Here is a 15040-nt window from a genome sequence, read left to right on the forward strand (position 1 = left end):
AAAACAGATCTTACTTTCTACGGGTATGGGACTCAGGGTCGACAGTGTCTAGGTCGACACAGGGAATAGGTCGATGCTGCCATTAGGTCGACATGAACAAAGTCGACATGGAAAAAGGTTGACATAAGTTTGTTTTTTTGGCGTCGTTTCTTCGTAAAAGTGACGGGGAACCCAAATTAGTGCAGTGTCCCCTCGCAGGTTACTGTTCCCTATTGTAGTCCACGTGGATCGTAAGGTATGAAAAAGTAAAAAAATAAATAAAAAAAAGTAAAAAAGACTCATGTCGACCTTTTCCCATGTCGACCATGGTCATGTCGACCTACTCAATGTCAACCAATAGGTGTTGACCTAGAGTCTGGATACCCTTTCTATGTATTGTTGGTATCCAGTCTTTAGGTTGACAGCACTTATATCAAGCACTATTGGTCGACATGGTCACTAGGTCTACATGACAAAGGTCGACACGAGTTTTTCAAATTTTTTTAACTTTTTCATACTGTACGATCCACGTGGACTACGATTGGGAATAGTAACCTGAAGCATGGCGAGCGAAGTGGAGGGACACGGTGCACTAATTGGAGTTCCTGGTCACTTTACAAAGAAAATGACACTAAAAAACCTCATGTCGACCCTTTTCCACGTCGACCTAATGACCGTGTCGGCCTAGTCACTGTCGACCAATAGTGGTTGACCTAATGACTGCTGACCCTATGATCCACACCCGTATGGTTAGCTATCCACATTCCTAAGGAAAGGGTGCAAGCAATGGGACGACTAATTTATGCTCTCCAGAGGACAGTTCAAAAACCACTTGATTAAATATCACTTTATCCCATTAGAAGCCAGCTCCTCAATGACATCATGTAACGGTGACGCAGCCCGAAGCTAAACAGACATCTCCTTAAATCACCGGTGTATGATGTATAATGAAACTCCACTGTCATACATAGAAATCAGGGAGGCTGCTCTTAATCTACAGAAATTAGTTCTGAAACGTTAGAGGCCACCAATAATCTCTTAGGTGCATTGGCTACGTGGCTTGTTAGGATTCCCCAACCACCGCTCCAGAATGAACACTGAAGGTAACCTGACATTAACAAGTAGATTCACACTTTTACTTATGGAATAACAAACATCACATATGAAAAAACTGGACTGGTCTTTAATGTAGGAAATAAAAAAAAATAAAAAAATGTAATAATAATAATAATAATAATAATAATAATCATATTTCCCATCTAATGCCATCTAAAATAAGATTTTACTTACCGATAAATCTATTTCTCGGAGTCCGTAGTGGATGCTGGGGTTCCTGAAAGGACCATGGGGAATAGCGGCTCCGCAGGAGACAGGGCACAAAAAGTAAAGCTTTTCCAGATCAGGTGGTGTGCACTGGCTCCTCCCCCTATGACCCTCCTCCAGACTCCAGTTAGGTACTGTGCCCGGACGAGCGTACACAATAAGGGAGGATTTTGAATCCCGGGTAAGACTCATACCAGCCACACCAATCACACCGTACAACTAGTGATCTAAACCCAGTTAACAGTATGATAACAGCGGAGCCTCTGAAAGATGGCTTCCTTCAACAATAACCCGAATTAGTTAACAATAACTATGTACAATTATTGCAGATAATCCGCACTTGGGATGGGCGCCCAGCATCCACTACGGACTCCGAGAAATAGATTTATCGGTAAGTAAAATCTTATTTTCTCTATCGTCCTAGTGGATGCTGGGGTTCCTGAAAGGACCATGGGGATTATACCAAAGCTCCCAAACGGGCGGGAGAGTGCGGATGACTCTGCAGCACCGAATGAGAGAACTCCAGGTCCTCCTTAGCCAGAGTATCAAATTTGTAAAATTTTACAAACGTGTTCTCCCCTGACCACGTAGCTGCTCGGCAAAGTTGTAATGCCGAGACCCCTCGGGCAGCCGCCCAAGATGAGCCCACCTTCCTTGTGGAGTGGGCCTTTACAGATTTAGGCTGTGGCAGGCCTGCCACAGAATGTGCAAGTTGGATTGTGCTACAGATCCAACGAGCAATCGTCTGCTTAGACGCAGGAGCACCCATCTTGTTGGGTGCATACAATATAAACAACGAGTCAGATTTTCTGACTCCAGCTGTCCTTGCAATATATATTTTTAATGCTCTGACAACGTCCAGTAACTTGGAGTCCTCCAAGTCACTTGTAGCCGCAGGCACTACAATAGGCTGGTTCAGATGAAATGCTGACACCACCTTAGGGAGAAAATGCGGACGAGTCCGCAGTTCTGCCCTGTCCGAATGGAAAATCAGATATGGGCTTTTGTAAGATAAAGCTGCCAGTTCTGACACTCTCCTGGCCGAAGCCAGGGCTAGAAGCATGGTCACTTTCCATGTGAGATATTTCAAATCCACCTTCTTTAGTGGTTCAAACCAATGAGATTTTAGAAAGTCCAAAACCACATTGAGATCCCACGGTGCCACTGGAGGCACCACAGGAGGCTGTATATGTAGCACTCCCTTAACAAAGGTCTGGACTTCAGGGACTGAAGCCAATTCTTTTTGAAAGAAAATCGACAGGGCCGAAATTTGAACCTTAATAGATCCCAATTTGAGACCCATAGACAATCCTGATTGCAGGAAATGTAGGAATCGACCCAGTTGAAATTCCTCCGTCGGAGCACTCCGATCTTCGCACCACGCAACATATTTTCGCCAAATTCGGTGATAATGTTGCACGGTTACTTCCTTCCTTGCTTTAATCAAAGTAGGAATGACTTCTTCCGGCATGCCTTTTTCCTTTAGGATCCGGCGTTCAACCGCCATGCCGTCAAACGCAGCCGCGGTAAGTCTTGAAACAGACAGGGACCCTGCTGAAGCAAGTCCCTCCTTAGAGGTAGAGGCCACGGATCTTCCGTGATCATCTCTTGAAGTTCCGGGTACCAAGTCCTTCTTGGCCAATCCGGAACCACTAGTATCGTCCTTACGCCTCTTTGCCGTATAATTCTCAATACTTTTGGTATGAGAGGCAGAGGAGGAAACACATACACCGACTGGTACACCCAAGGCGTTACCAGCGCGTCCACAGCTATTGCCTGCGGATCTCTTGACCTGGCGCAATACCTGTCCAGTTTTTTGTTGAGGCGAGACGCCATCATGTCCACCATTGGTCTTTCCCAACGGGTTACCAGCAAGTGGAAGACTTCTGGATGAAGTCCCCACTCTCCCGGGTGAAGATCGTGTCTGCTGAGGAAGTCTGCTTCCCAGTTGTCCACTCCCGGGATGAATGTATATTGCTCTTAGTTCCAGAATGTTTATGTGAAGAGACGTTTCCAGGCTCGTCCATACTCCCTGGAAGTTTCTTCCTTGTGTGACTGCTCCCCAGCCTCTCAGGCTGGCGTCCGTGGTCACCAGGATCCAATCCTGTATGCCGAATCTGCGGCCCTCCAATAGATGAGCACTCTGCAACCACCACAGAAGAGACACCCTTGTCCTTGGAGACAGGGTTATCCGCAGGTGCATCTGAAGATGCGACCCTGACCATTTGTCCAACAGATCCCTTTGGAAAATTCTTGCGTGGAATCTGCCGAATGGAATTGCTTCGTAAGAAGCCACCATTTTTCCCAGGACTCTTGTGCATTGATGTACAGACACCTTTCCTGGTTTTAGGAGGTTCCTGACAAGCTCGGATAACTCCTTGGCTTTTTCCTCCGGGAGAAAAACCTTTTTCTGAACCGTGTCCAGAATCATCCCTAGGAACAGCAGACGAGTTGTCGGCATTAACTGGGATTTTGGAATATTCAGAATCCACCCGTGCTGTTTTAGCACTTCTTGCGACAGTGCTAATCCCATCTCTAGCTGTTCTCTGGACCTTGCCCTTATTAGGAGATCGTCCAAGTATGGGATAATTAATATGCCTTTTCTTCGAAGAAGAATCATCATCTCGGCCATTACCTTTGTAAAGACCCGAGGTGCCGTGGACAATCCGAACGGCAGCGTCTGAAACTGATAGTGACAGTTTTGTACAACGAACCTGAGGTACCCCTGGTGTGAGGGGTAAATTGGAACGTGGAGATACGCATCCTTGATGTCCAAGGATACCATAAAGTCCCCCTCTTCCAGGTTCGCTATCACTGCTCTGAGTGACTCCATCTTGAACTTGAACTTCTGTATGTACAGGTTCAAGGACTTCAGATTTAGAATAGGCCTTACCGAGCCATCCGGCTTCGGTACCACAAAAAGAGTGGAATAATACCCCTTCCCTTGTTGTAGAAGAGGTACCTTGACTATCACCTGCTGAGAGTACAGCTTGTGAATGGCTTCCAAAACCGTCTCCCTTTCGGAGGGGGACGTTGGTAAAGCAGACTTCAGGAAACGGCGAGGTGGATCTGTCTCTAATTCCAACCTGTACCCCTGAGATATTATCTGCAGGATCCAGGGATCTACCTGCGAGTGAGCCCACTGCGCGCTGTAATTTTTGAGACGACCACCCACCGTCCCCGAGTCCGCTTGAGAAGCCCCAGCGTCATGCTGAGGCTTTTGTAGAAGCCGGGGAAGGCTTCTGTTCCTGGGAAGGAGCTGCCTGTTGCTGTCTCTTCCCTCGACCTCTGCCTCGTGGCAGATATGAATAGCCCTTTGCTCTCTTATTTTTAAAGGAACGAAAGGGCTGCGGTTGAAAAGTCGGTGCCTTTTTCTGTTGGGGAGTGACTTGAGGTAGAAAAGTGGATTTCCCGGCTGTAGCCGTGGCCACCAAATCTGATAGACCGACTCCAAATAACTCCTCCCCTTTATACGGCAAAACTTCCATATGTCGTTTTGAATCCGCATCGCCTGTCCACTGTCGCGTCCATAAAGCTCTTCTGGCCGAAATGGACATAGCACTTACCCGTGATGCCAGTGTGCAGATATCCCTCTGTGCATCACGCATATAAAGAAATGCATCCTTTATTTGTTCTAACGACAGTAAAATATTGTCCCTGTCCAGGGTATCAATATTTTCAATCAGGGACTCTGACCAAACTACCCCAGCACTGCACATCCAGGCAGTCGCTATAGCTGGTCGTAGTATAACACCTGCATGTGTGTATATACTTTTTTGGATATTTTCCATCCTCCTATCTGATGGATCTTTAAGTGCGGCCGTCTCAGGAGAGGGTAACGCCACTTGTTTAGATAAGCGTGTTAGCGCCTTGTCCACCCTAGGAGGTGTTTCCCAGCGCTCCCTAACCTCTGGCGGGAAAGGGTATAATGCCAATAATTTCTTTGAAATTATCAGCTTTTTATCAGGGGCAACCCACGCTTCATTACACACGTCATTTAATTCTTCTGATTCAGGAAAAACTATAGGTAGTTTTTTCACACCCCACATAATACCCTGTTTAGTGGTACCTGTAGCATCAGCTAAATGTAACGCCTCCTTCATTGCCAAAATCATATAACGTGTGGCCCTACTGGAAAATACGGTTGATTCGTCACCGTCACCACTGGAGTCAGTGCCTGTGTCTGGGTCTGTGTCGACCGACTGAGGCAAAGGGCGTTTCACAGCCCTTGACGGTGTTTGAGTCGCCTGGACAGGCACTAATTGATTGTCCGGCCGTCTCATGTCGTCAAACGACTGCTTTAGCGTGTTGACACTATCCCGTAGTTCCATAAATAAAGGCATCCATTCTGGTGTCGACTCCCTAGGGGGTGACATCCTCATATTTGGCAATTGCTCCGCCTCCACACCAATATCGTCCTCATACATGTCGACACACACGTACCGACACACAGCAGACACACAGGGAATGCTCCTAACGAAGACAGGACCCACTAGCCCTTTGGGGAGACAGAGGGAGAGTTTGCCAGCACACACCAAAAGCGCTATATATAACAGGGATAGCCTTATAATAAGTGCTCCCTTATAGCTGCTTTATATATATCAAAATATCGCCATAAATTTGCCCCCCCTCTCTGTTTTACCCTGTTTCTGTAGTGCAGTGCAGGGGAGAGACCTGGGAGCCGTCCTGACCAGCGGAGCTGTGAGAGGAAATGGCGCCGTGTGCTGAGGAGATAGGCCCCGCCCCTTTTCCGGCGGGCTCGTCTCCCGCTATTTAGTGAATCCAGGCAGGGGTTAAATATCTCCATATAGCCTCTGGGGGCTATATGTGAGGTATTTTTAGCCTTTATATAGGTTACATTTGCCTCCCAGGGCGCCCCCCCCCAGCGCCCTGCACCCTCAGTGACTGCGTGTGAAGTGTGCTGAGAGGAAAATGGCGCACAGCTGCAGTGCTGTGCGCTACCTTTAGAAGACTGCAGGAGTCTTCAGCCGCCGATTCTGGACCTCTTCTGACTTCAGCATCTGCAAGGGGGCCGGCGGCGCGGCTCCGGTGACCATCCAGGCTGTACCTGTGATCGTCCCTCTGGAGCTGATGTCCAGTAGCCAAGAAGCCAATCCATCCTGCACGCAGGTGAGTTCACTTCTTCTCCCCTCAGTCCCTCGTTGCAGTGATCCTGTTGCCAGCAGGACTCACTGTAAAATAAAAAACCTAAGCTAAACTTTTTCTAAGCAGCTCTTTAGGAGAGCCACCTAGATTGCACCCTTCTCGGCCGGGCACAAAAATCTAACTGGAGTCTGGAGGAGGGTCATAGGGGGAGGAGCCAGTGCACACCACCTGATCTGGAAAAGCTTTACTTTTTGTGCCCTGTCTCCTGCGGAGCCGCTATTCCCCATGGTCCTTTCAGGAACCCCAGCATCCACTAGGACGATAGAGAAAACACAATGAGCAACATGTTTTAAAGTACTGTTAGAGGAATGGTTACCTACGCAACACTTAAAGAAAAGAACCAATTAGGCATCAGTGAAGCAGGTTTCCCGCAACACCAGCGACAGTCACTCACTTTATCCAGTGTCATGTCTGGCAGCTCATCAGCGAGTTCACTGGGAGAACTGCCGGCACTTGACACGGCCATCACTGGATCCGCAGGCTCATAGACGTAAATTGCTAATAAGTCTTCCAGAGGCATGTTTCCTTCCTGGGGAAATACAAATCCAATCTTACAATGGGCACTCGTGTGCCAGGCCAAACATAACTCATTAAAATGAACTATACAAAAGGGCCTATAAGGTTATTGCACCTCAGCGGAAAAAAAATATTTTCAAAAGAACAGTGATTTATAACTAATTCTTCATCTACTATGTGACATCCTGCAATGCACACTTGTCGGGAACGTGGCAAAGCATCACTAGTATTACACAGATAGACACTCTTTATTCTGTAAGTAGTCATTTGTCACTACAAGAGCCCACAATTTAGACTTTTGCAGCTCATTGGAATTTATAGTGGCCAACTCTTAATGCTCCATATCACATATCTCTGCTTGAAGTTATTGGCTATCGTATGTAATGTATAGCGATAGTTACTTCTACAAAAGAGCCACAATTATTACTGTGAAATATGGTTCTAGTGTAGATAACTAAACACAATGGGCTAAATGTAATAGTCTGAGAGTTGCCGGAGTTGCAGGACTTTGTGCGAGTCCCCCCGTTTTTTTAAAGTAGCAATCATTAACAAGGCAAAACCAGGTTGGGCTGCCAGTACACATTATGCAACACAGTATCCCCAGTTCACATTATGACATACAGTGCCCCCAGTTCATATTAGGTCACATTACAGTGCCCACTGTTCACTCTGTGCCACATTAGTAGCGTTCATTCTAGCACCCTGCACCTTTCAAATCCTGTGCAGTTCCTGTTTCCTGCCTGGGGTGTCGCTCTCCGCTCTGGTGCTTCTAAGCACACAGAGGTCTGTATCGCAGCACTGAGTAACAGATCAGAGTGTGCTGAGAAGCATCACAGCAGAGAGCGAAACCCCAGGCAGGAAAGAGGAACTGCACGGATTTTGAAAGGTGCAGGGTGCTAGAATGAAAACTACATTAGCGTTCCCCCCAGTTCAAATTATGGCACGTTAGAGTGCCTCAATTCATATTATGCCACTATTTCATACTGTGCCACATTACAGTGCCCCAGTTCTTATTATGTAACATCATAGTACCCTCCACATTACAATGAGCACATCAGATAATGACACATTAGTGGCCTCCACTTCAAAATATGCCACATTACAGTGTCCCCTAACCATTATAACATCCAGTACACACATCTCTCACTGAAAATGTAGTGTTACACAATTCAGGCTGGGCAAGGGATCAGACCCAATTTCTTAGCAGGCAAATCTGGGAAATTGACATACAACCTTATAACCTGGGTCCAGGCCCCTCTAAGCCCAATAGCAAAAGCACCCACTATAGTTATGCCCATGACTGGCGAATCTCTAAACATAGCCACATGTGTGCTGCTGTATTTTCTTGTAAGCAATTTACTTGATGCAAATATATATGGTCATATATAACATTTACAGGGTTGCGAAAAATAAAAATAAAAAAAATTATAGTTTCGATTATCTTCTTCCCCGTACAAGACAATGTGGAAACATAGTGGTTGGTTAGAGGGTACTCAGTCAGGTTGTCCCTCCCAACAACGGGTAGCTTAGACAAACATGAACAATCTTTATGGTGTTGAAACGCCTTAAATAGTAATGACCTTGAAATGACTCAGGAGAACACAGGAGGGCAAGACAAAAAAAAAAAAAAAAAAGAATTTACTCACCGGTAATTCTATTTCTCGTAGTCCGTAGTGGATGCTGGGAACTCCGTAAGGACCATGGGGAATAGCGGGCTCCGAAGGAGGCTGGGCACTCTAGAAAGATTTATGACTACCTGGTGTGCACTGGCTCCTCCCACTATGACCCTCCTCCAAGCCTCAGTTAGGACACTGTGCCCGGACGAGCAGACATAATAAGGAAGGATTTAGAATCCCGGGTAAGACTCTTACCAGCCACACCAATCACACCGTACAACTCGTGATACTATATCCAGTTTGACAGTATGAAAACAACTGAGCCTCTCAACAGATGGCTCAACAATAACCCTTTAGTTAACAATAACTATTTACAAGTATTGCAGACAATCCGCACTTGGGATGGGCGCCCAGCATCCACTACGGACTACGAGAAATAGAATTACCGGTGAGTAAATTCTTATTTTCTCTAACGTCCTAGTGGATGCTGGGAACTTCGTAAGGACCATGGGGATTATACCAAAGCTCCCAAACGGGCAGGAGAGTGCGGATGACTCTGCAACACCGAATGAGAGAACTCCAGGTCCTCCTCAGCCAGGGTATCAAATTTGTAGAATTTTGCAAACGTGTTTGCCCCTGACCAAGTAGCTGCTCGGCAAAGTTGTAAAGCCGAGACCCCTCGGGCAGCCGCCCAAGATGAGCCCACCTTCCTTGTGGAATGGGCATTTACAGATTTTGGCTGTGGTATGCCTGCCACAGAATGTGCAAGCTGAATTGTACTACAAATCCAGCGAGCAATAGACTGCTTAGAAGCAGGAGCACCCAGCTTGTTGGGTGCATACAGGATAAACAGCGAGTCAGAGTTTCTGACTCCAGCCGTCCTGGAAACATATATTTTCAGGACCCTGACAACGTCTAGCAACTTGGAGTCCTCCAATTCACTAGTAGCCGCCGGCACCACAATAGGCTGGTTCAGGTGAAACGCTGACACCACCTTAGGAAGAAATTGGGGACGAGTCCTCAATTCTGCGCTATCCATATGGAAAATCAGATAAGGGCTTTTACATGATAAAGCCGCCAATTCTGACACTCGCCTGGCTTAAGCCAAGGCCAATAACATGACCACTTTCCACGTGAGATATTTTAGATCCACGGTTTTTAGTGGCTCAAACCAATGTGATTTTAAGAAAAACTCAACACCACGTTGAGATCCCCAGGTGCCACAGGGGCACAAACGGGGGCTGAATATGCAGCACTCCTTTCACAATGTCTGAACTTCAGGTACTGAAGCTAATTCTTTTTGAAAGAAAATCGACAGAGCCGAGATCTGTACTTTAATGGAGCCTAGACTCAGGCCCATATTCACTCCTGCTTGCAGGAAATGTAGAAATCGACCTAGTGGAAATTCCTCTGTTGGGGCCTTTTTGGCCTCGCACCATGCAACATATTTCCGCCACATGCGGTGATAATGCTTTGCCGTAACATCTTTCCTGGCTTTAATAAGCGCAGGAATGACTTCTTCCGGAATACCCTTTTCCTTCAGGATCCGGCGCTCAATCGCCATGCCGTCAAACGCAGTCGCGGTAAGTCTTGGAACAGACAGGGCCCCTGCTGAAGCAGGTCCTGTCTGAGCGGCAGAGGCCATGGGTCCTCTGATATCATTTCCTGAAGTTCCGGGTACCAAGCCGGAACCACGAGTATCGTTCTTACTCCTCGCCATCTTATTATTCTCAGTACCTTTGGTATGAGAGGCAGAGTAGGGAACACATAAACCGACTGGTACACCCACGGTGTTACTAGAGCGTCCACAGCTATCGCCTGAGGGTCCCTTGACCTGGCGCAATATCTCTTTAGCTTTTTGTTGAGGCGGGACGCCATCATGTCCACCTGTGGCCTTTCCCAACGGTTTACCAACAGCAGGAAGACTTCTGGATGAAGTCCCCACTCTCCCGGGTGTAGGTCGTGTCTGCTGAGGAAGTCTGCTTCCCAGTTGTCCACTCCCGGAATGAACACTGCTGACAGTGCTAGTACGTGATTTTCCGCCCATCGGAGAATCCTTGTGGCTTCTGCCATTGCCATCCTGCTTCTTGTGCCGCCCTGTTGGGTCACATGGGCGACTGCCGTGATGTTGTCTGACTGTATCAGTACCGGCTGGTTTTGAAGCAGGGGTCTTGCCTGACTTAGGGCATTGTAAATGGCCCTCAGTTCCAGAATTTATATGTAGGGAAGTCTCCTGACTTGACCATAGGCCCTGGAAGTTTCTTCCCTGTGTGACTGCTCCCCAGCCTTGAAGGCTGGCATCCGTGGTCACCAGGACCCAGTCCTGTATGCCGAAACTGCGGCCCACTAGAAGATGAGCACCCTGCATCCACCACAGTAGAGACACCCTGGTCCTTGGAGACAGGGTTATCATTTGATGCATTTGAAGATGCGATCCCGACCACTTATCTAAGAGGTCTCACTGGAAGGTCCTCGCATGGAACCTGCCGAATGGAATTGCTTCGTATGAAGCCACCATTTTTCCCAGGACTCGTGTGCAACGATGCACCGATACCCTTTTTGGTTTTAGGAGGTCTCTGACTAGAGATGACAGCTCCTTGGCTTTCTCCTGCGGGAGAAACACTTTTTTCTGTTCTGTGTCCAAAATCATCCCCAGGAACAGTAAGCGAGTGGAAGGAACCAGCTGTGACTTTGGAATGTTCAGAATCCAGCCATGCTGTTGTAGCACCTCCTGAGATAGTGCTACTCCGACCAGTAACTGCTCCCTGGACCTTGCCTTTATAAGGAGATCGTCCAAGTATGGGATAAATAAAAACTCCCTTTTTTTTTTTTTTTGAAGGAGTATCATCATTTCTGCCATTACCTTGGTAAACACCCTCGGTGCCGTGGACAGTCCAAACGGTTGTCTGGAATTGGTAATGGCAATCCTGTACCACAATCTGAGGTACTCCTGGTGAGGAAGGTAAATAGGGACATGCAGGTAAGCATCCTTGATGTCCAGGGATACCATGTAATCCCCCTCGTCCAGGTTTGCAATAACCGCCCTGAGCGATTTCATCTTGAACTTTGTTATGTAAGTGTTCAAGGATTTCCATTTTAAAATGGGTCTCACCGAACCGGCTGGTTTCGGTACCACAAACAGTGTGGAATAGTAACCCCGTCCTTGTTGAAGTAGGGGCACCTTGACTATCACCTGCTGGGAATACAGCTTGTGAATTGCCTCTAGCACAGCCTCCCTGCCTGAGGGAGTTGTCGGCAAGGCAGATTTGAGTAAACGGCGGGGGGGAGACGCCTCGACTTCCAGCTTGTACCCCTGAGATACTACTTGAAGGATCCAGGGATCCACCTGTGAGCGAGCCCACTGATCGCTGAAATTTTTGAGGCGGCCCCCCACCGTACCTGGCTACGCCTGTGGAGCCCCCGCGTCAAGCGGTGGACTCAGAGGAAGCAGGGGAAGAATTTTGATTCTGGGAACTGGCTGCTGGTGCAGCTTTTTCCCTCTTCCCTCGTTTGACCCGCCTGCTTTTTTGAAGCCGAAAGGACTGTACCTGATAATACAGTGCGTTTCTTAGGCTGTGAGGAAACCTGAGGTAAAATATTTTCATCCCAGCTGTTGCTGTGGATACGAGGTCCCAGAGACCATCCCCAACCAATTCCTCACCCTTATAAGGCTCTATGTGCCTTTTAAAGTCAGCATCACCTGTCCAGTGTCGGGTCTCCAATACCCTCCTGACAGAATGGACATTGCAATAATTTAGGATGCCAGCCGGCAAAATATTCCTCGGTGCATCCCTCATATATAAGACGACGTCTTATGTTCGCAAAATAGTATCCCTGTTTGAAAGGGGTACAGACCACGCTGCAAGAGTCTGCAGGTCTCAGTCTAGTACCTGAGTGTGTAATTACAGACTTCAGGATAGCCTCCTGCTATTTATCAGCAGGTACCTTCAAAGTGGCCGTATCCTAAGACGGCAGTGCCACCTTGACAAACGTGTGAGCGCCTTATCCACCCTAGGGGATATCTCCCAGCGTAACTTATCCTCTGGCGGGAAAGGGTACGCCATCAGTAACTTGTTAGAAATTACCAGTTTCTTATCGGGGAAACCCACGCTTTTTCACACTTCATTCACTCATTTGATGGGGGAACAAAACACTGCCTGCTTTTTCTCCCCACACATAAAACCCTTTGTTTTTAGTGGTACTTGGGTTAATGTCAGAAATGTGTAACACATTTTATATTGCCGGGATCATGTAACGGATGTTCCTAGTGGATTGTGTATATGTCTCAACCTCGTCGACACTGGAGTCAGACTCCGTGTCGACATCTGTGTCTGCCATCTGAGGGAGCGGGCGTTTTTGAGCCCCTGATGGCCTTTGAGACGCCTGGGCAGGCGCGGGCTGAGAAGCCGGCTGTCCCATAGCTGTTACGTCATCCAGCCCTTTATGTAAGGAGTTGACACTGTCGGTTAATACCTTCCACCTATCCATCCACTCTGGTGTCGGCCCCCAGGGGCGACATCTCATTTATCGGCATCTGCTCCGCCTCCACATAAGTCTCCTCATCAAACATGTCGACACAGCCGTACCGACACACCGCACACACACAAGGAATGCTCCAATGAGGACAGGACCCACAAAAGCCCTTTGGGGGGACAGAGTGAGAGTATGCCAGCACACGCCAGAGCGCTATATAATGCAGGGACTAACTGAGTTATGTCCCCTATAGCTGCTTTTATATAATTTATACTGCGCCTAAATTTAGTGCCCCCCCCTCTCTGTTTTAACCCTGTTCTGTAGTGTAGACTGCAGGGGAGAGCCAGGGAGCTTCCCTCCAACGGAGCTGTGAGGGAAAAATGGCGCCAGTGTGCTGAGGAGATAGGCTCCGCCCCTTTTTCGCTGACTTTTCTCCCGCATTTTTATGGAATCTGGCAGGGGTTAATATACATCCATATAGCCCTGGGGGTTATATGTGATGTATTTTTGCCAGCCAAGGTGTTTATATTGCTGCTCAGGGCGCCCCCCCCCCCCCCCCCAGCGCCCTGCACCCTCAGTGACCGGAGTGTGTGGTGTGCATGAGGAGCAATGGCGCACAGCTGCAGTGCTGTGCGCTACCTTGGTGAAGACTGATGTCTTCTGCCGCCGTTTTTCCGGACCTCTTCTTGCTTCTGGCTCTGTAAGGGGGACGGCGGCGCGGCTCCGGGACCGAACACCAAGGACTGGGCCTGCGGTCGATCCCTCTGGAGCTAATGGTGTCCAGTAGCCTAAGAAGCCCAATCCAGCTGCAAGCAGGCGAGTTCGCTTCTTCTCCCCTTAGTCCCTCGCTGCAGTGAGCCTGTTGCCAGCAGGTCTCACTGAAAATAAAAAACCTAAGTCTATACTTTCTTTCTAAGGGCTCAGGAGAGCCCCTAGTGTGCATCCAACATCGGCCGGGCACAAGATCTAACTGAGGCTTGGAGGAGGGTCATAGTGGGAGGAGCCAGTGCACACCAGGTAGTCATAAATCTTTCTAGAGTGCCCAGCCTCCTTCGGAGCCCGCTATTCCCCATGGTCCTTACGGAGTTCCCAGCATCCACTAGGACGTTAGAGAAAAGTAATTGTGTACCTGGACAAAGACATTTGCAATGCAAGGGATGCAAATACACTTTTACTTTGTGCATGCAGGGTAAACACTGGCTGTTTTAGCATGTAGTCCACGAACACTGGATAGCTTTATTGTTACAATGCTTTATTTAGGTTTCAGCTTGGACAGGCCCCTCTCTAACCTGTATCTATCTGCACATAGAATATCTGCCTCACCTGCAGTGTAACATGGTTTCACCAAGGTGTAATGTTATTTGCTTGTTGTTTTCAGCTCAGAATTAGCCATAAAGAATTGTTAGAGCAAGGCTCATCCCACCAATCGGTTACGATGCTGGACTGCCTGTCAGCTTCATGTGTACAGTAATTATATTATCAGGAATATGGGGCTTTACGGCGAATTCAATCGAATGTGATGTTGTTTAGCTCTGCAATGAGTGCCTGGAGCTATTCAACTGTGCACACTATAAACCTGCAGCTAGAGGATTTTTGCTCACACCCTCCTGATGTGCAACTATCGGGCATTAGGCGCAGTAAACTGCATCTCCCTACTTAAGTGCTGGGCACAATGCGGACAATTGAATAGCTCCGAGAACTCATTCCCAGAGCTAAACAACGTATTCAATTGAATTCCCCCCTATGAGACTAATCCAGCTCACATCATTTACAGCATCTATAAGTAACCATTTTCATCTGCACCCACTGGAGAACACTGGAAGCATGGATATAGAGGTGGCTGTAGGACCTTGGACTAACTGAAGTTTGGCTCCTCCCCCTCTATAGCACCTAATCTGGAGCCAGCACACTATGTGGAGCGGTTGTTTCATTAACGTCATCTGTTGCCACTGCTGCCAGGCCTGTGT

General features: G+C 47.9%; 1 protein-coding gene across 3 annotated transcripts in view; it reads right to left on the reverse strand.

Annotated features, from left to right (window-relative positions):
• MIER3 (MIER family member 3) overlaps positions 1-15040 on the reverse strand; it is a 52558-nt gene that overhangs the window by 18044 nt on the left and 19474 nt on the right. For all 3 annotated transcript variants that reach the window (XM_063962644.1, XM_063962635.1, XM_063962652.1), the window contains one exon: positions 6863-6997. In XM_063962644.1, coding sequence (XP_063818714.1) covers positions 6863-6997 — 135 coding nt within the window. The remainder of the gene's footprint in view (positions 1-6862; positions 6998-15040) is intronic.

The sequence above is a fragment of the Pseudophryne corroboree genome, chromosome 1 (assembly GCF_028390025.1).
Source record: "Pseudophryne corroboree isolate aPseCor3 chromosome 1, aPseCor3.hap2, whole genome shotgun sequence".
Lineage (NCBI taxonomy): Eukaryota > Metazoa > Chordata > Amphibia > Anura > Myobatrachidae > Pseudophryne > Pseudophryne corroboree.